Source organism: Macaca nemestrina, chromosome 20 (assembly GCF_043159975.1).
Source record: "Macaca nemestrina isolate mMacNem1 chromosome 20, mMacNem.hap1, whole genome shotgun sequence".
In the NCBI taxonomy this organism is placed as follows: domain Eukaryota; kingdom Metazoa; phylum Chordata; class Mammalia; order Primates; family Cercopithecidae; genus Macaca; species Macaca nemestrina.
The window spans coordinates 48,178,090-48,199,814 of record NC_092144.1 but is presented as its reverse complement, the minus strand read 5'-3'; the positions used below and the strand labels follow the sequence as shown (position 1 = coordinate 48,199,814).

General features: G+C 48.6%; 1 protein-coding gene across 10 annotated transcripts in view; it reads left to right on the top strand.

Moving 5' to 3' along the window:
* The window catches only part of LOC105495388 (F-box protein 27), a 34,489-nt gene extending 23,232 nt beyond the window's left edge, over positions 1 to 11,257 (top strand). For 3 of the 10 annotated variants that reach the window (XM_071086668.1, XM_071086669.1, XM_071086671.1), the window contains one exon: positions 10,733 to 11,257. In XM_071086668.1, coding sequence (XP_070942769.1) covers positions 10,733 to 11,179 — 447 coding nt within the window. In that variant the 3' untranslated portion in view covers positions 11,180 to 11,257. Of the gene's footprint in view, positions 1 to 7; positions 478 to 9,889; positions 10,014 to 10,732 lie in introns of those variants that run through there. The other 7 variants (XM_071086672.1, XM_011764851.3, XR_011617535.1 and 4 more) reach the window with 6 other exon arrangements.
* Positions 11,258 to 21,725: the final 10,468 nt, after the last annotated feature.

Here is a 21,725-nt window from a genome sequence, read left to right as displayed (position 1 = left end):
TTTCCAGAAATGGGCAAACTGATCACAAAATTCACATAGAATTGCAAGAGCTTCCAAATAGCCAAAACAATCTTGAAAAAGAAGAACAAAATTGGAGGATTCATACTTTCCAGTTTCAAAACTTACTACAAAGCTACAGTAATCAGAACACTATGGCCCTGGCATAAGTGATGCTGGACAGGTGAGCCCCAAAGTGGGACTTAGCCCATGAGGTTCTTGGCTTTGCCCAGGAAGGAATTCAAGGCCAAGCCAATGGTAGAAGAGAAGAGCTTTACTGAAGGGGCAGTGTTACGGCTCCAGCCCTGTTACAACTCTGACTACTCCTGCACAGCAGGGCTGTAGGCAGAGACTAGCAGCTCAGGGCAGTTTTGCAGTCATTTATATCTACTTTTAACACATGTAAATTAAGGGGCGATTTATGCAGCAATTTCTAGGGAATGGGTAATAACTTTTGGGTCATCGAGTCATTGCCATGGAAGAACGGGGGATAACTCCCTGGTGGTGTGACGGCAACAGTAAACTGACATGGCACACTGATGGGCGTGTCTTATGGAAAGCTCCTTCCACCCCAGCCCTGTTTCAGCTAGTCCTCAATTTGGTCCAGTGTCAGAACCCTGCCTCTGGAGTCAAGTCCCACCTCCTACCTCATAGGGAGAGACGTAAATCAATGGAATAGAATCTAGAGTCCAGAAATAAACTCACACACCAATGATCAATTGATTTTTAACAATGGTGCCAAGACCGTTCAATGGGGGAAAGAATCATATTTTCAACAAATGGTGCTGGACAGTCACATCAAAGGAGTGCAACTGGGTCCCTATCTCACACCATATACAGCAATTAACTCAAAGTGCCTCAAACACCTAAATGTAAGAGCTAAAACTATAACATTCATAGAAGAATACAGGGATACATCTTTATGACCTTGATTTGGTGATTGATTCTTAGATAATACTAAAAGCACAAGCAACAATAGAAAAAAAAAAAAAAGGAAATTTGACCTCATCAACATTTTAAACTTTTAGGCTGGGTGCAGTGGCTCACACCTCTAATCCCAGCATTTTAGGAGGCTGAGGCAGGAGGATCACTTGAGCCCAGGAGTTCGAGACCAACCTGGCCAATATGGTGAAACCCTGCCTCTACAAAAAATATAAAAATTAGCCGGGTATGGTGGCAGCCACCTGTAGTCCCAGCTACTCAGAAGACTGAGACCTGAGAATCACTTGAACCTGGAGGGCGGAGGTTGCAGTGAGTTAAGATCACGCCACTGCACTCCAGCCTGGGTGACAGGGTGAGACTGGGTCTCAAAAACAAACAAACACACAAACAAACAAAACCACAACTTTTGTGCATCAAAGGATGCAACAAAATAATGAAAAGACAACCCACAGACTAGGAAAGAATGTTTTGCAAATTATATATCTGATAAGGGTCTAGTATCCAAAATATATAAAGAACAACTCAACAAAAACAGACAAGCAACTCGATGGTGGTGATGGTTGTACAACATTGTGAATGTACCAAAGGGGCAAAGGACTTGAATAGGTATTTTTCCAAAGAAGATATACCAATGTTCAGTAAGTACATGAACAGATGTTCCACAGCATTAATCCTTAGGGAAATGCAGATCAAAGCCACAGTGAAATACCACTTCCTACCCACTAGGATGAATATGAGTAAAAAGAAAAAAGAAAATAAGTGTTGGTGATGATATGGAGAAATCGCAATCCTCACACATTGCTGATGGGAATGTAAAATGGCGCATCTGCTTTAGAAAGCTGTTTGTCAGTTCTTCAAAAAGCTAAACATAGAATTCTACTGTATGACACAGCAATTCCACTCCTACATATATACCCAAGAGGATTTAAAACAGGTGTTCAAATAAAATCTTGTACACGAATGTTCGTAACTGCATTATTCATAAGAGACAACGAGTGGAAACAGCCAAATGTGCTTCAACTGATGAATGGATAAACCAAAAGTGCTCCATCCATACAATGGGAAATTATTCCATCATAAAAGCAATAGGCCAAAACACAGGCAGGGTGCGGTGGCTCACACCTGTAATACCAGCACTTTGGGAGGCCGAGGCAGGCAGATTTCTTGAGCCCAGGAGTTCGAGCCCAGCCTGGGCAACACAGGGAAACCTCATCTCTACAAAAAATGCAAAAATTAGCCAGGCGTGGTGGTGCGTGCCTGTAGTCCCAGCTACTTGGGAGGCTGAGGTGGGAGGGTCACTTGAACCTGGGAGGCAGAGGTTGCAGTGAGCTGAGATTGCACCACTGCACTCCAGCCTGGGTGACAGAGCGAGACTCCATCTCAAAAAAAAAAAAAGAAAAAAGAAAGAAAAAGAAAAATAGCTCAAACACAAACTTGGCATCTGAGGAGGTGCAGTTAGGGGTGGGCAGTAGTGACTTTTGTCTTTCAGAGCTACTCCTGGAAGCTTTCCCCTCCTCCCAAAGAAAAATAATAAGAAACACCCTGTCTTGCCTTTCCAAGCGGCTGGACTGCTTTGAATTCAAATTGACTGTGACCCTCCGCTTGACCCCTATCCTTCCACCTGCTCACCTGCTGCCTGGGGCGGCCCAGCTCCCGGATATTCCACCAGAACGCCCACCTGGGGTTGCTGTGCACACCCCTCAGGCAAAGATACTGTTGTGATGGACATGCAAAACCCGTCTGGAATTGACTGCCTTGGGCATTCCCTCTGACAGCAAGGACTGAGCAGAACGGTTTGGACTAGTCTGGCAACTTTAGGGCTGAAGGACCCAGGCTGCAAGACCACACTGGGGCCCCTGAGCCTCTAATGGATGCACCTCTGGCCTGGAGTTCCCTAAAAACTGTCAACTCTCCGTCTCCAGGGGGCACCACGTGTGCCCTCTGGGATTGTACTTTTCTCTCACCTTTGTTTTTTTTTTTTTTTTTTTTGAGACGAGGTCTCACTCTGTCACCCAGGCTAGAGTGCAGTGGTACGATCTCAGCTCACTGCAACTTCGAATTCCTGGCCTCCAGTGATCCTCCTGCCTCAGCCTCCCAAGGAGTTGGGACTATAGGTGCGCACCACCATGCCTGGCTAATTTTTGCATTTTTTGTAGAGATGGAATTTCTCTTTTTTTTTTTTTTTTTTTTGAGACGGAGTCTAGCTCTGTTGCCCAGGCTGGAGTGCAGTGGCCGGATCTCAGCTCACTGCAAGCCCCGCCTCCCGGGTTCCCGCCATTCTCCTGCCTCAGCCTCCCGAGTAGCTGGGAGTACAGGCGCCCGCCACCTCGCCCGGCTAATTTTTTTTGTATTTTAGTAGAGACGGGGTTTCACCGTGTTAGCCAGGATGGTCTCGATCTCCTGAACTCGTGATCCGCCCGTCTCGGCCTCCCAAAGTGCTGGGATTACAGGCTTGAGCCACCGCGCCCGGCCGAGATGGAATTTCTCTATATTGCCCAGGCTGGTCTTGAACTCCTGGGCTCAAGTGATCTTCCCGCCTTACCCTCCCAAAGACATAGGCATGAGCCACCACGCCTGGCCTGGGATTGTACTTCCTGTGCTTATTGTCCCCTGATTATTAGGACACTGTCTCAGCCCTGAACACTATTCAGATCAACTTCAACTTAGTGGACAGCTGTATCTGCTGTGCCTGAGTCAATGTCTTGAACCATATAATTCATACAGAAACAGGAAGCCACCTGGCTTTCGAAGACAGATCTCTATGGTTACTGGGATGTGCATTTTTTTTTTTTTTTTTTTGAGACGAAGTCTTGCTCTGTTGCCCAGACTAGAGAGCACTGGCACAAACTTGGCTCACCGCAACCTCCACTTCCCAGGTTCAAGCAATTCTCCTACCTCAGCCTCCCGAGTAGCTGGGATTACAGGCATGCACCACCGTGCCCGGCTAATTGTTCATATTTTTAGTAGACACAGGGTTTCTCCATGTTGGTCAGGCTGGTCTCAAACTCCGAACCTCAGGTGATCTGCCCACCTCGGCCTCCCAAAGTACTAGGATTACAGGCATGAGCCACATGCCTGGCCAGGCCAGTTTTTCTTTGTACAATGTCTCTCCTTTTGCTTTTGTCTGATGTTTCTTTGTAATTAGATTCAGATTATACCTCTTTGGCAAGAATATCACAGAAGAGACTTTTTTGTGTGTCCCCACTGCATTTTTCATGTGCTGCAAGGTTTCAGTTTGTCCCAGTATTGATGACATTTCACTTTGATCACTTGATTTAACCATCACTGTCAAGCTACTTTCCTCTTTGTAATTAGTGTTTCGTAAGTTCTTTAAAACAGTGTAAATATCCCATTCTTCATCAACCTTTCCATTCATTCATTTATCTATGTATATCAGTATTTGACTTGTGGTTTCCTATTTTATTCAGTGGGTTAAAATGTTATTCTCTGTATCCATTGGCCGGGGCTCCCGGAACAAAATTCACAGACTTGGGGGCTTCAACAACAGAAATTTACTTCTCACAATTCCAGAAGCTGGAAGTCCAAGATCGGGTGTTGGCCTGGCCAGGCGCAGTGAGTGGCTTATGCCTGTAATCCCAGCACTTTGGGAGGCCGAGGCGGGCGATCACTTGAAGTCAGGAGTTTGAGACTAGCCTGGCCAACATGGTGAAGCCCTGACTCTACTAAAAATACAAAAAATTAGCTGGGCATGGTGGCTCATGCCTGTAATCCCAGCCACTTGGGAGGCTGAGGCACAAGAATCACTTGAACCTGGGAGGCAGAAGTTGCAGTGAGCCAAGATCATACCACTGTATTCCAGCCTCAGCCTGGAGGACAGGAGACTCTGTCTCAAAAAAAAAAAAAAAAAAAAAGAAAGGTGTTGGCAGGTTGATGTCTTTTGTTTCTTTTGAGTGTCATGCTCTATTACCCATGCTGAAGTGCACTGGTGTGACAATAGCTCACTGCAGCCTCAACCTTCCGGGCTCCCTGGGCTCAAGCTATCCTCCTGCCTCAGCCTCCCGGAGTAGCTGGGACTCCAAGGCGTGCACCACCACACCTGGCTAATTTTTTTTTTTTTTTTTTTCTTGAGACGGAGTCTCGCTCTGTAGCCCAGGCTGGAGTGCAGTGGCCGGATCTCAGCTCACTGCAAGCTCCGCCTCCTGGGTTCACGCCATTCTCCGGCCTCAGCCTCCCGAGCAGCTGGGACTACAGGAGCCCGCCACCTCGCCCGGCTAGGTTTTTTTTTGTATTTCTTAGTAGAGACGGGGTTTCACCGTGTTAGCCAGGATGGTCTCGATCTCCTGACCTCGTGATCCGCCCGTCTCGGCCTCCCAAAGTGCTGGGATTACAGGCTTGAGCCACCGCGCCCGGCCACGCCTGGCTAATTTTTAAAATTTTTTTGTAGAGATGGGATCTCCCTTTGTTGCCCAGGCTGGTCTAGAATTCCTGGGCTCAAGTAATCCTGCTACCTTACCCATGAGCCACGGTGCCCAGCCTGGCAGGCTTGCTTCCTCTTAAGGCCTTTCCTTGGCTTGCAGATGGCCGCCTTCTGGCTGTGTCCTCTCTCTCTCATGGCCTTTCCTCTGTGGCACACATCCTTGTTCTCTCCTTCTTACAAAAACATAGCATAATTGGCCGGGCGCTGTGGCTCACTCCTGTAATCCCAGTATTTTGGAAGGCCAACGTGGGCAGATCACCTGAGGTCAGGAGTTCAAGACCATCCTGGCCGACGTGGCAAAACCCTGTCTCTACTTAAAAATACGAAAATTATCCAGGCATGGTGGCGCATGCCTGTAGTCCCAGCTACTCGGGGAGTGAGGTGGGAGGATCATTTGAGCCCAAGAGGCGGAGGTTGCGGTGAGCTGAGATCAAACCACTGCACTCTAGCCTGGGTGATGGAGCGAGATTCCATCTCAAAAAAAAAAAAAAAAAAAACAGTGCCGGGCGCGGTGGCTCACGCCTGTAATCCCAGCACTTTGGGAGGCCGAGGTGGGCGGATCATGAGGTCAGGAGATCGAGACCATCCTGGCGAACACGGTGAAACCCCGTCTCTACTGAAAATACAAAAAAATTAGCCGGGCGTGGTGGCGGGCGCCTGTAGTCCCAGTTTCTAGGGAGGCTGAGGCAGGAGAATGGTGTGAACCCGGGAGGTGACAGAGCTTGCAGTGAGCGGAGATCGCACCACTGCACTCCAGCCTGGGCAACAGAGCGAGACTCCATCTCAAAAAAAAAAAAAAAACCCAAAGCATGATGGAGTAGGGTTCCATCCTGATGACCTCATCTGATCTTAATTACCTCTCTAAAGACTCTGTCTCTAAATACAGTCACTCTAGAGATTAGGATTCAACATATGAATCCGGGACAGAGGCACAATTCCGTTCATCACACTCTTCTTATTTATTTTGGTTCTAAAATTAGCCGAGAGTGGTGGCTCATGCCTCTAATCCTAGCACTTCGGGAGGCCGAGGAGGGCGGATGACCTGAGGTCAAGAGTTCAAGACCAGCCTGGCCAACATGGTGAAACCCTATCTCTACAAAAATACAAAAATTAGCTGTGCATGATGGTGGATGCCTGTAATCCCAGCTACTCGGGAGGCTGAGGCAGGAGAATCACTTGAACCCAAGAGGTGGAGTTTGCAGTGAACCAAGATCATGCTATTGCACTCCAACTTGGGTGACAGAGGGAGGCTCCATCTCAAAAAAAAATAAATAAATAAAATTGCCCCAGATTCGGCCATTTAGAGATCCTTCAGGCTGATTCCTGTGTCCTTTTAATACGTCCTCATCATTCTTCAAGCACTTCCTTACTTTTCTGGCACAACAATACGTGCCAGGTTCCTCTCATACTTCCATAGTGGAGGGATGTAGAAGCCAGTATCTGGGTGCTTGGTGTGTTCATTACTACTGGGGTGTCATCGCTCCCAGACCCTCTCAGTGGACAGAACTAGGGAGTGTGTGTATGTGTATATGTGTGTGTGTGTGTGTGTGTGTGTATAATGTTGATAGATGAATACGTGGATAGATGGAGATAAACACACATTCTATCTATATTTATTTTCATTTTTTCTTTTTAATTTTTCTTGCCTTTTAACAGTCCTACTGCAGAATATATTTATTTATCTAAATCTTTATATACATATATTGACAACCATAAGTTGCCACTGCCCTGTAGTAGAGCCAGAGATGTGCCACTCAGATCCCATTCCAAGAAAGAGCTTGCAGTGAGGTGTGATGGCTCACACCTATGATCCCAGCACTTTGGAAGGCTGAGGCAGGAGGATCGCTTGAGCCTAGGAGTTCAAGACCAGTCTGGGCAACATAGCAAGACCATATCTCTACAAAACATACACAAAATTAGCCAAGCATGACGACACATGCCTGCGGTCCCAGCTACTCAGGAGGCTGAAGTGGGAGGATCACCTGAGCCCAGGAAGTTGAGGCTTCAGTGAGCTGTGATTGCGCCAGTGCACTCCAGCAAGACCCTGTCTCAAAAAACACAACAAAACAAAACAAAACAGAAAAAGAGAAAGAAAAAAGCACTAGCCCCTCAGCTACATGGAGTTTGCTAAACAATGACCTTCTTCCAGTGGCTCCTTCAGGGTCTGCTTTGGCTTGGAGCCAAGTCAAGCTCTACTTGTGGTGGTTTCCAGTCAATGAATGAACAAGGTGGTAACAGCTGAGCTGTGGCAGCCAAGCCATTTCCACACAATGCCAACTCCTCTAACAGGCAGCCTTTGCTCCAGAGCTCCCCGCCTGGCTGCCAGAGATGTCCTCAAGTTTGCATCACGGCCTGATAGCTTCCCTTCCCTTCCCTTCCCTTCCCTTCCCTTCCCTTCCCTTCCCTTCCCTTCCCTTCCCTTCCCTTCCCTTCCCTTCCCTTCCCTCCCCTTCCCTCCCCTTCCCTCCCCTCCCCTCCCCTCCCCTCCCCTCCCCTCCCCTCCCCTCCCCTCCCCTCCCCTCCCCTCCCCTCCCCTCCGCTTCCCTTCGCTTCGCTTTGCTTTGCTTTGCTTTTTTTTCTGAGGCAGAGTTTTGCTCTCGTTGCCCAGGCTGGAGTGAAATGGCGCCATCTCAGTTCACCACAACCTCTGCCTCCTGGGTTCAAGCAATTCTCCTGCCTCAGCCTCCTGAGTAGCTGGGATTACAGGCATGCACCACCACGCCCAGCTAATTTTTTGTATTTTTAGTAGAGACAGGGTTTCACCATGTTGGTCAGGCTGGTCTCAAACTCCTGACCTCAGGTGATCCGCCCACCTCGGCCTCCCAAAGTGCTGGGATTACAGGCATGAGCCACTGCACCTGGTTAATACTTTTCATTTCACAAGTGTTACTCCTTGAAAATGCTTTTGCACTTTTTTTTTTTTGGAAGCAAGGTCTTGCTCTGTCACCCAGGCCCAGGAGTACAGTGGCACAATTATAGCTTGCTGCAGCCTCAACCCCCTGGGCTCAAGGGATCCTCCTGCCTTAGCCTTCTGAGTAACTAGGACTACATGTCAACCACTATGCCCAGGTGATTTTTTATTTTTTGTAGATACAGGGTCTCACTATGTTGCCCAGGCTGGTCTCAAACTCCTAGCCTCACATGATCCTCCCAAAGGGCTGGGATTATAAGTGTGAGGCACCGTCTCTGGCCTGCACTTCAAAATCCAACTCAGGATTGCTTCTTAGTGAAGCAGAACCACACAGCTTCTACCAGGAGTGGTCTGAGAAGGCAGATGGTAACATGAGGCTTGGGAACCAAATCTCTCGGCGCCTGGCTGACAATGAGAACACCATCCCAGGGGCTAGGGGAAGCACAGTCCCTGGCACAGGCGACAGTACAGTTGTTCAAACTGTCACCAGTGGAGGTTTAGGAGAATGTGCTGGTTGAGGAGATGCATGGGCAAATGAGTTGATTCAGCCTTTTGAGATATACGACAGGAAAACTAAATACAAGGAAAATGGAACTGGATGATTATTACCACATTGCCTGATATCCTCAGGCATCAAATGAAAGACTGGGGGGTGAGGCTGAGCACAGTGGCTCACACCTATAATCCCAACATTTTGGGAGGCTGAGGCGGGTGGATCACTTGAGGTCAGGAGTTCAAGACCAGCCTGGCCAACATGGCGAAACCCCATCTCTACTAAAAATACGAAAATTGGCCAGGCATGGTGGCTCACGCCTGTAATCCCAGTACTTTGGGAGGCTGAGGCAGGGGGATCACCTGAGGTCAGGAGGTCGAGACCAGCCTGGCCAACATGGAGAAACCCCATCTCAACTAAATATACAAAAATTAGCCGGGTATGGTGGCACGCACCTGTAATCCCAGCTACTCAGGAGGCTGATACAAAAGAATCGCTTGAACCCAGGAGGCGGAGGTTGTAGTGAGCCAAGATTGCACCACTGCACTCCAGTCTGGGTGACAGAGCAAGATTCCGTCTCAAAAAAAAAAAAAAAAAAAAAAAAAAAAAAATTAATGATTAAATGAGTTATCACGGAAGTGAGTGCGTTATCACTACAGTGGGTTTGGCATAAAAAGCCAGTTTGGCTCTCAGTGCGCCACTCTTGGCCGTGATGCCTTTTGCCATATTATGACGCAGTACAAGACCCTCACCAGAGGCTGACCAGAAGTAAACCCTCAGCCTTGGACTCCCCAGCCTCCAGAAGTGTAAGAAATAAACCTCTTTTCTTTATAAATTACCCAGTCTCAGGTATTCAGTCACAGCAACATAAAATGGACTAAGACAGTTCTTTAAAGGTAATTTTTCTTTTTTCTGTTTTTTTTTTTTTGTTTGTTTGTTTGTTTTAGACAGAGTCTCGCACCTTCACCCAGGCTGGAGTGCAGTGGCGCGATCTCGGCTCACTGCAAGCTCCGCCTCCTGGGTTCACGCCATTCTCCTGCCTCAGCCTCCCAAGTAGCTGGGACTACAGGTGCCCGCCACCACCCCAGCTAATTTTTTGTATTTTTAGTAGAGACGGGATTTCACTGTGTTAACCGGGATGGTCTCAATCTCCTGACCTCGTGATTCGCCCACCTCGGCCTCCCAAAGTGCTAGCATTGCAGGCGTGAGCCACCGCGCCTGGCCTAAAGGTAATTTTTCTAATTAAGTTGGATACGTGTTACAGGATTTTGGTAGGTTCCTTTTATCAGATTGAAGACTATTATCATGGCTTATTGTAGCCGCAAACTCCTGGACTCAAGCAATCCTCCTGCCTCAGCCTCCTGATTAACTGGGACTACAGGAGTGTGCCTCCACACTTGGCTAATTTTTTAATTTTTGTAGCAACAGGGTCTTGCTTTGTTGCCCAGGCTGGTTTCAAACTCCTGGCTTCAAGTGATCCTCCCACCTTGGCCTCAAAAAGGGCTGGGATTAGAGGTGTAAGCCACTGTGCACAGCCTAGAGTGTCAAATTTTATCAAATGATTTTTATCCTTTCATCTGTTAATATGATGTATTACATGAATATATTTTCTTTCTAAATTTTTTTTTTTTTTTTGAGATGGAGTCTCTCTCTGCCACCCAGGCTGGAGCACAGTAGCAAGATCTCGGCTCGTTGCAACCTCTGCCTCCCAGGTTCAAGTGATACTCCTGTATCAGCCTCCCAAGTAGCTGGGACTGCAGGCCCCCGCCACCACATCCGGCTAATTTTTGTATTTTTAGTAGAGACGGGGTTTCACTGTGTTGGCCAGGCTGGTTTTCAACTCCTGACCTCAAGTGATCTGCCCACCGCAGCCTCCCAAAGTGCTGGGATTACAGACGTGAGCCACTGCGCCTGGCCTCTTTCTAAATTTTTGTTGTCAAATACATCGTAGGTACAAAGGCGTGCTGGATGCTGTAATATGCCACCCACATCCGCCTCTTCAGGACTGAGGCATTCTTTCTGCCAGCTGCCTGGGGTGTTGGTAGCTGATGGCTTACAGCTGCACCTGTCTTGGGGACTTCAACTGAAGAAAGCCATCTGGCTCAAGGTTATCCCCAATCCCCAGGGGCAGCCCACATTCTACATCTGGTTCATAAGGAAGTACAAAGGCCTGGCCCCATGCCTCAGCCAGGGATCCCTCGGACAGGCCACCCCAGCTCCGCATTCTCTGCTGTCCTGGCTGAGGCTCTGGTGGCAAGCACATCACGCTTCCATGTGTCCCTCTGCCCACCTTGCCCTCCTCGCTTCCTTAGATGTTTCCCCCCACAGAGCACTCCCCCAAAACCATCTGCCTGCAAATCTCCACCTCACAGTCTGTTTCCCAGGAAACCCCACATAAGTAAAAAAGTATGTGTGCTTGTATATTTATTTTTAAACGATAATAAAATACTTATCTGTCTACCAACTAAGTTCTGAAATGGAATATTACCAGTGCTTTAGGAGCCTGCTTTCCTTTCCCTTCCATTGTACTCAGAGATCATCAATAATCTGATTTTTTTTTTTTTTTTTTTTTTTTTAAGACAGGGTCTTGCTCTGTCACCCAGGCTGGAGTGCAGTGGTGCAATCTCTGCTTGATCTTGGCTCATGGCAACCTCCGCCTCCTGGGTTCAAATGATTCTCCTGCCTCGGCCTCTCGAGTAGCTGAGATTACAGGCATGTGCCACCACGCCCAGCTAATTTTTTGTATTTTTAGTAGAGATGGGGGTCTCACCACGTTGGCCAGGCTGGTCTCGAACTCCTGGCCTCAAGTGATATGGCCACCTCGGTCTCCCAAAGTGCTGGAATTATAGGTGTGAGCCACTGCACCTGGCCTGATTTGTTTTTTTAGAGAGGTAGAACTGAGAATGATAACTTTCAATTTTTAGGTCATGACCCATGGATAAAAGTCACAACCAGCACAATTTTTTAAAAATGAAATTCAACAGGAAATATCAGATTGCACCGCACACAGCAAGGGGTAAATATTGCTGCAGAAATTCTACTTTTAGGTGTATTGATTGTTGTGTAAAATACATTTCTGTTTTTGTTGTTGTTGTTGTTGTTTTGAGATGGAATGTTGCTCTGTCACCCAGGCTGGAGTGCAATGGCGCGATCTCGGCTCACTGCAATCTCTGCCTCCCAGGTTCAAGTGATTCTCCTGCCTCAGCCTCCCGAGTAGCTGAGATTACAGGTGCCCACCAACACACCTGGCTAATCTTTGTATTTTTGTAGAGACGGGGTTTCACCATGTTGGCCAGACTGGTCTTGAACTCCTGACCTCATGTGATCCACACCGCCTCGGCCTCCCAAAGTGCTGGGATTACAGGTGTGAGCCACCGTACCCGGCCAGAATGCATTTCTTACTCAGGTTATGGTTACAAAATTTAGAGAAACATTGGCCTGGAAGTTCATAGCACGTGCCCAGAAAAAACTGATTTTGCAACCTTCTGAACCTATTCCGATTCCGCACGCTATCTTCAGGGAGCGGCACTCTGATTTCACCAGCTGCCAGACCCAAGAGCCTGGCTTGTCCTGGACTCCTCTCTCTCCCCATTTCTCACACTAAATCCAGTCCAGCAGCAAATCCTTTTGTCTTTCCTTCAAAGGACATTCAGAACACGCCTGACTTCTGCCATCACCCCTCAGACAGGATCACCGCACAGCTGGGTTATCACTCCTCCACCTTGGAGACAGCAGAACCCTGAGAGAGCGCCCTGCACATAGCAGGTGTTAGGCTGGGCGTGGGGGCTCACACCTGTAATCCCAGCACTTTGGGAGGCTGAGGCAGGAGGATCACTTGACCCGGGAGTTCAAGACCAGCCTGGGCAACATAGCAAAACTGTTTCAATTTAATTAAAAAAAAAAAAAAAAAGGCCGGGCGCGGTGGCTCAAGCCTGTAATCCCAGCACTTTGGGAGGCTGAGGCGGGTGGATCATGAGGTCAGGAGTTCAAGACCAGCCTGGCCAACATGGTGAAACCCTGTCTCTACTAAAAATACATAAAAATTAGCTGGGTGTGGTGGCGGGCACCTGTAGTCCCAGCTACTTGGGAGGCTGAGGCAGGAGAATGGCGTGAACCCAGGAGGCAGAGCTTGCAGTGAGCCGAGATCGCGCCACTGCACTCCAGCCTAGGGGACAGAGCAAGACTCCGTCTCAAAAAAAAAAAAAAAAAAAAAAAAATCAAAAAATTAGCTGAGTATGGTGGTGCACACCTGTAATCCCAGTTACTTAGGAGACTGAGGCAGTAGGAATGCTTGAGTCCAGGAGTTAGAGGCTACAGTGAGCTATGATGGCACCACTGTACTCCAGCCTGGGCAACAGAGTGAGACCCTGTCTCAAAGAAAGAAACAAAACAAAACAAAAAGGTGATGCATGCAGTAGGCGCTCATCTCTGGATTGACTGGTGTCAGGGCTGGGCTTGGAGGCTGCTTGGCCAGCCTCCTCCTTCCATCCTCCTCCAGCCTGCCCAAAGCCTGTTATCTGACCTGACCGAACATGGGCTCCTCGCCCAAGCCTCCAGCCTCTGAGGTTTGTAATCTGAGCCTGGCAGCTGCACACGGTGCCGCCCCTAGGCTGGTAGATGACAGATGAGTTGCATCCCCCTTGCACTCTGTCGACATTGTGAGAGCCGATCCCTCCCAGGAACAATCTACAGCGTCCCCAAGGGGCCCTCTGAGACCTGCCTGTTCATCTCTGGGTCACAACCCCAACATCAGCCTGGCCAGGAGGAAAGCCGGCCAAAGGGGTGACAGGGAGTATCATCTGCACGCCAGGCATCATGTAACTACTCTCAGGGGCCGTGGCCAGGCCAGACGGTCAGATGGAATGCAGAAGGAATGTAGAATAGAGCTGGGCGACAGAGAGACCGGCTGACGCCAGTCCAGCCTCAAGCCACCTGGGTAGCTACAGACATCCCTCTAATGTCACTGGTTAGGAAAGTGAGCTGATGGTACACCATGAACCCAGATCGAAGGCCAGAGGACCAAACCTTTGTAGCCCACGAAGTCCATTTGTTATGGTAACAATTTTAAAAGGGCTCAGCAGGGTTTTTGAAAAGGTTGTTTTTTTTGTTTTGTTTTGTGACAGCGTCTTGTTCTGTTGCCCAGGCTAGAGTGCAGTGGTGCGAACACAGCTCACTGCAGCCTTGACCTCCTGGGCTCAAGCGACTCTCCCACCTCAGCCTCCCACATAGCTGGGACCATGGATGCGTGCCACCACACCCATCTAATTTTTTAAATTTTTTGTAGAGATGGGGGTCTCCCTAGGTCGCCCAGGCTGGTCTCGAACTCCTGGGCTCCAGTGATCCTCCTGCCTCAGCCTCCCAAAGTGCTGGGCTTACAGGTGTGAGCCACCATGCCAGGCTAAGGTTTTTTTCCATAATTAGAAAGTCAAAACTCCCTTTCCAATAATAAATTATCTGGCCAAGAATTAATCTCACCTCGCTAGCAACATTGTTATCTTTTCTCTTTTTTTTTTTAAGAATAGAGGCAGGAGGCCAGGGACAGTGGCTCACGCCTATAATCTCAGCACTTTGGGAGGCCGAGGTGGGTGGACCACTTGCGGTCAGGAGTTCTAGACCAGCCTGGGCAACATGGCAAAACCCTGTCTCTACAAAAAATAGAAAAATTGGCTGGGTATGGTGGCACGCACCTGTAGTCCCAGCTGTTCGGAAGGCAAAAGCGGGAAGATGGCTTGAGCTCAGGAAGTTGAGGTTGCACTGAGCCATGATTACACCACTGCACTTCAGCCTGGGCTGCAGAGTAAGACCCTGTCCCCACCACAAAAAAAACAATAATAAATAAGAGGCCAGGTGCGGTGGCTCACACCTGTGATTCCAGGACTCTGGGAGGCCAAGGTGGATGGATCATTTGAGGTCAGGAATTCAAGACCAGCCTGGCCCACATGGTGAAATCCCATCTCTACTAAAACTACACAAAAAAATTAGCTGGGCGTCGTGGCAGGTGCCTGTAATCCCAGCTACTCTGGAGGCTGAGGCAGGAGAATCACTTGAATCCGCGAGGCGGAGGGTTGCAGTGAGTTGACATCACACCACTGCACTCCACACTCTAGCCTGGGCAACAGAGCAAGACTCCGTCTCAAAAAATAAATTAATTAAATAAAATAATAATAATAATAAATAAGAACAGAGACAGGGTCTCCCTTTGTTGCCCAAGCTGATTTCAAACTCCTGGCTTCCAGTGATTCTCCTACTTTGGCCTCCCAAAGTACGGGGATTACAAGCGTGAGCCACTGTGTCTGGCCAGTAAAATTGTTTTCTTATGTGTGTCTTTTCATGTTCAGCCAGGAAGGCTTAAAATCGAATAGAGAGATGAAGGAAATCAAAGCCCCAGAATTAAGACTTTTATGTTATATTTAAGAATCCTCAGGCTGGGCACGTTGGCTCACACCTGTATCCCAGCACTTTGGGAGACTGAGGCGAGTGGATCACCTGAGGTCAGGGGTTCAAGACCAGCCTGGCCAACATGGAGAAACCCCGTCTCTACTAAAAATATAAAAGCTAGCCAGGAGTGGTGGTGTGCACCTGTAATCCCAACTAGTTGGGGGGCTGAGGCAGAAGAATCATTTGAACCCGGGCGGTGGAGGTTGCAGTGAGCCAAGATCGCACTACTGCACTTCAGCCTGGGCGACAGAGCAAGACTCCATCTCAAAAAAAAAAAAAAATCATCTGGGCTATTTGGTATTTTAAGTATTTGTAATGTTTAAAAGAGTTTGGGTCAGGCACAGTAGTTCATGCCTGTAATCCCAGCACTTTGGGAGACCGAGGTAGGCTGATCATGAGGTCAGGAGTTCGAGACCAGCCTGGCCAACATGGTGAAACCCTGTCTCTACTAAAAATTCAAAAATTAGCCTGGCATGGTGGCACGCACCTGTAATCCCAGCTAGTCAGGAGACTGAGGCAGGAGAATCGCTTTAATCTGGGAGGCCGAGGTTGCGGTGAGCCAGGATCACACAACTGCACTCCAGCCTGGGTGACAGAGTGAGACTGTGTCTCAAAAATAAAAAATAAAAATAAATTTAAAAATAAAAGAGTTTGGAGGCCAGGCGTAGTGGCTCACACTTGTAATCCCAGCACTTTGGGAGGCCAAGGCAGGCAGATCACGAGGTTAGGAGTTGGAGACCAGCCTGGCCAACAACTTCATCACTATTAAATATACAAAAATTAGCTGGCCATGGTGGCGGGCGGGCACCTGTAATCCCAGCTACTCAGGAGGCTGAGGCAGGAGAATCGCTTGAACCCGGAAGGCAGAGGTTGCAGTGAGCCAAGATAGTGCCACCGCACTCCAGCCTGGGCGACAGAGCTAAACTCCATCTGGGGAAAAAAAAAGAGTTTGGCATATTAGGAAATGTGACACGTTTATCCTGTAAATTTAAGTCTTCCAAGGTAAAATGTAATTGTATAAATTCACTGCTGTGGACTTGTAATTTTTCACCGAAGCGTGAGTAAAAGAATTTTACTCTAGGTAAGTAAATGCTACTGGGATGTTTTAAAGATTTTGATATGTTTAATTTATTATAAGAGTTAAGTACTGGCCAGGCGCGGTGGCTCATGCCTGTAATCCCAGCACTTTGGGAGGCCAAGGTGGATGGATCACACGGTCAGGAGATTGAGACCATCCTGGCTAACACAGTGAAACTCCATCTCTACTAAAAATACAAAAAATTAGCCAGTATGTGGCTGTAGTCCCAGCTACTCGGGAGGCTGAGGCAGGAGAATGGCGTGAACCCAGGAGGCAGAGCTTGCGGTGGGCCGAGATTGCGCCAGTGGACTCCAACCTGGGCAACAGAGCAAGACACCGTCTCGGAAAAAAAAAAAAAAGTTAAGTACTTGGAAAGGTTTTGCTTCTTAGAAGCGTCTGTTGAGCTTCCCCAAAAAATCGAACCGTCTAAATTTGTGAAAGCAGAGCACTGAACAGAATGTAATTAAGATTCTAAATGGAATGTGAAGCTGCTGCAACTGGAATTGGTTGGACATTAATCAAAGGCCTCCCTAAAAGTGACTGCTAAAATGTATTAGGTTTATAAATAGAATAGTATCTGTAAGTAGAACTTTGAAGCTTAAGGAAAACAATGTTTACATTGGTAGCTTTAATACATTGAAAATTAATTTAAGGGCTGGGCGCAGTGGCTCATGCCTATAATCCCAGCACTTTGGGAGGCCAAGACCGGTGGATTGCCTGAGGCCAGGAGTTCAAGATCAGCCTGGGCAACATGGAGAGACCCTGTCTCTAAAACATAAAAATAAAAATGAAAGAAAATTAACTTAAAACAGGAAGTCATACAAAATACAAAAGTGAGCCAGGTGCGGTGGCTCACGCCTGTAATTCTAGCACTTTGGGAGGCTGAGGCAGGCGGATGACCTGAGGTCAGAAGTTTGAGACCAGCCTGGCAAATATGGTAAAACCCTGTCTCTATTAAAATACAAAACTTAGCCAGGGTCTGAGGCAGGAGAATCGCTTGAACCCGGGAAGCAGAGGTTGCAGTGAGCCGAGATCGCATCACTGCACTCCAGCCTGGGCGACACAGCAAGACTCTGTCTCAAAACACAAAACAAAACAACAACAACAACAACAACAACAACAACAAACACCAGGAAGTCATTGGTCTTTTTTTAAATATATATATAGAGTCTCACTCTGTCACCCAGACAGGAGTACAGTGGCGAGATCTCTGCTCACTGCAACCTCTGCCTCCTGGTTACAAGTGATTCTCATGCCTCAGCCTCCCAGGTAGCTGGGATTATAGGCATGCGCCATCACACCCACCTCATTTTTCTATTTTTAGTAGAGACAGGGTTTCACCATGTTGGCCAGGCTGGTCTCGAACTCCTGACTACGGGTGATCCACCTGCCTCAGCCTCCCAAAGTGCTGGGATTACAGGCGTGAGCCACCGTGCCCAGCCTCATTAGTCTTTTCTGTGCACAAATACCTTCCCCAGTGCCCCCAGAAAGTTCACAGAGACACTCTGTCCTCCATTGGTGTCTAGAAGCCATCCCCTCACCAGTATAAGTTTAACTGCCCTTCCCCTTAGAGATGCAGCGCTAGACACAGTGAATTGTCCCCAGCCTCCATCTCCTCTTTGTCCTGAGTTGTGGGAGGCAGCCTCTGGGATGGCCTCCGATGGGCCTTGCCTCCTGGTGTTCACAGTTCTGTGTAATCCCCTTCCCTCGAGTGTGAGTGGAACCTAGGGATTCACTTCTAGCAAACAGAAAATGGCAAAAACGAGCTGGGCAAGGTGGCATGCGTCTGTAATCTCAGCAACTCAAGAGGCTAAGATGGAAGGATCCCTTGAGCCTAAGAGTTTGAGATAGATGAGCAACATAATAAGACATCATCTCAAAAAGAAAAAAAAACCGAAGGAAGGGAAGGGAAGGAAGGAAGGAAAGAAGGAAGGAAGGAAGGAAGGAAGGAAGGAAGGAAGGAAGGAAGGAAGGAAGGAAGGAAGGAAGGAAGGAAGGAAGGAAGGGAGGGAGGGAGGGAGGAAAGGAAGGAAGGAAGGAAGGGAGGGAGGGAGGGAGGAAAGGAAGAAAGGAAGGAAGGAAGGAAGGAAGGAAGGAAGGAAGGAAGGGAGGGAGGGAGGGAGGAAAGGAAGGAAGGAAGGAAGGAAGGAAGGAAGGAAAGAAGGAAGGAAGGAAGGAAGGAAGGAAGGAAGGAAGGAAGGAAGGAAGGAAGGAAGGAAGGAAGGAAGGAAGGAAGCCAGGCATGGTGGCTCACATCTGTAATCCCAGCAAGACTTAATATATACAAAGTCTTAGGAAACCTCTGCCCAGAGAAGGGGGCATCTAAGTGTAACTGTGGTTCTTTTTTTTTTTTTTTTTTTTGAGACGGAGTCTCGCTCTGTCGCCCAGGCTGGAGTGCAGTGGCCGTATCTCAGCTCACTGCAAGCTCCGCCTCCCGGGTTTACGCCATTCTCCTGCCTCAGCCTCCCGAGTAGCTGGGACTACAGGGCGCCCGCCACCTCGCCCGGCTAGTTTTTTGTATTTTTTAGTAGAGACGGAGTTTCACTGGGTTAGCCAGGATGGTCTGGATCTCCTGACCTCGTGATCCGCCCGTCTCGGCCTCCCAAAGTGCTGGAATTACAGGCTTGAGCCACCGCGCCCGGCCAACTGTGGTTCTTGTGCTTGTAAATGGGGTATCCTGGGGTGGTGATTAAGGGCTCCGGGGTCAGACCAGACTTCACTGTGGTTTTTTCTTTTCTTTTTTTTTTTTTTTTTCTTTTTTTTTTTTTTTTTGAGACGGAGTCTCGCTCTGTCACCCAGGCTGGAGTGCAGTGGCCGGATCTCAGCTCACTGCAAGCTCCGCCTCCCGGGTTCCCGCCATTCTCCTGCCTCAGCCTCTCGAGTAGCTGGGACTACAGGCGCCCGCCACCTCGCCCGGCTAGCTTTTTGTATTTTTTTAGCAGAGACGGTGTTTCACCGTGTTAGCCAGGATGGTCTCGATCTCCTGACCTCGTGATCCGCCCGTCTCGGCCTCCCAAAGTGCTGGGATTACAGGCTTGAGCCACCGCGCCCAGCCTCTTTTCTATTTTTTTTCTTTTCTTTTTTTTTTTTTTTTTTTTTGAGATGGAGCCTCACTCTGTCACCCAGGCTGGAGTGCAGCGGCACAATCTCAGCTCACTGCAACCTCTGCCTGCCCGGTTCAAGCAATTCTCGTGCCTCAGCCTCCCGAGTAGCTGGGATTACAGGCATATGCCACCACGTCAGGCTAATTTTCAGAGCCTCACTTTGTCACCCAGGCTGGAGTGCAGTGGAGCAATCTCAGCTGACTGCAGCCTCCACCTCCTGGGTTCAAGCGATCTTCACACCTCAGCATCCCAAGTAGCTGGGATTACAGGAATGCGCCACCACGCCAGGCTAATTTTTGTATTTATATTTGTATTTTTTAATACTTATTTATTTTTGAGACAAACACTTGTTCTGTCATCCAGGCTGGAGTGCAGCGGCACGATCTCAGCTCACTGCAGCCTCTGCCTCCCGGGTTCAAGCGATTCTTCTGCCTCAGCCTCCCAAGTAGCTGGGACTACAGGCGCCCGCCACCACACCCAGCTAATTTTTGTATTTTTAGTAGAGACGGGATTTCACTATGTTGGCCAGGCTGGTCTCAAATTCCTGACCTCGTGATCTGCCCGCCTTGGCCTCCTAAAGTGCTGTGATTACAGTCGTGAGCCACCGTGCCTGGCCTAATTTTTATATTTATAGTAGAGATGGGGTTTCACCATGTTGGCCAGGCTGGTCTCAAACTCGCAAGTTCAAGTGATCCACCTGCCTCTACCTCCCAAAGTGCTGGGATTACAGGGATGACCCACTGTGCCTGGCCCATTGCACCATGTTTAAAACACAGCACCTGACCAGTAAGTACAGAAAAATGGGCAAAGGTGACTAACAGATAAATTATGGAGAAATCAATGCAAATAGCTCTTAAACACATGAAAAGATGACCAATGTCCTCACCTTAGGAGACATGCGAAGGAAGATACCAGGACAATACCTCTTTTTGTTTTCTTTTCACTTCTTAGATAGGCAAAGATGTAAACTTTGTTTGTTTTTGTTTGCTTGTTTGCTTGTTTGTTTTGAGACGGAGTCTCGCTCTGTTGCCCAGACTAGCAGTAGCACAATCTTGGCTCAGTGCAACCTCCGCCTTCCGGGTTCAAGCGATCCTCCTGCTTCAGCCCTCCTAGTAGCTGGGATTGCAGGCACACGCCACCACATCTGGCTAATTTTTGTGTTTTTAGTAGAGACAGGGCTTCGCCATGTTGGCCAGGCTGGTCTGAAACTCCTGACCTCAGGTAATCTGCCTGCCTTGGCCTCCTAAAGTATTGGGATTATAGGCGTGAGCCACTGACCCGGCCTGTTTGTTTGTTTCGAGACAGAGTCTTGCTCTGTCACTCAGGCCTGGAGTTCAGTGGCACGATTACAGTTCACTGCAGCCTTACCTCCCAGGCTCAGGCGATCCTCCTGCCTCAGTCTCCCGACTAGCTAGAACCACAGTCACGCACCATCATAACCAGCTAATCTTTAAATGTTTTGTAGAGATGGGGGGTCTCACTATGTTGCACAGGCTGGTCTTGAACTCCTGGTCTCAAGTGATCCTGCTGCCTCCCAAAGCACTAGGATTACAGGCATGAGCCGCTGTGCCTGGCCAATGTAAACATCTGATAACACATCAGATTGGCAAGTGTCAGGGCCTCCTAGTTCAGTTCTTCATGGTTGACGGGAATGACAGTTGGGGTTTTATTGTGATGGAAGGCTTTAGATTTAACTGGGTAGAAACAGGCCTTGCTTAGCAGAAAGAGCTGCAGAGTAAGCACATCAGCCTGCACCACGTGAGGAGATACCAGGAACAAATGTGACTCCGAGGGAAAGCACGACCGAGACCATAAATAAAACCTCCCTTCCTGTTCAGATCCAAGCATGTGGACAGGCTCGAGTGACAACCACATTCAGTGGGCTGCCCTGCTAGAGGCTCCCCAGGCCTCGCCACTGGCCCTGAATCATCAGCCTTCCTGACATTGGCTCCGACCTACAGCCGAAACCTCAGCAAGTCCGAGGCAGTAACCGGGGCTCCTTACGTTGGGTGAGTCAAATCACACTCCCTGCATGAAAGGAGCCTAAAAGCTAGAATAGCAATAATAAAGAAACAAGGCCAGGTGCAGTGGCTCATGCCTGTAATCCCAGCATTTTAGGAGGCTGAGGCAGGTGGATTGCTTGAACTCATGAGTTCAAGACCAGCCTGGGCAGCATGGCAAAATCCCATCTCTGCAAAAAATACAAAAATTAGCCGGGCGTGGTGGCGTGCCCCCTGTAGTCCCAGCTGCTTGAGGGACTGAGGTGGGAGGATCACTTGAGCCCAGGAGATCAAGGCTGCAGTGAGCTGTGATCGTGCCACTGC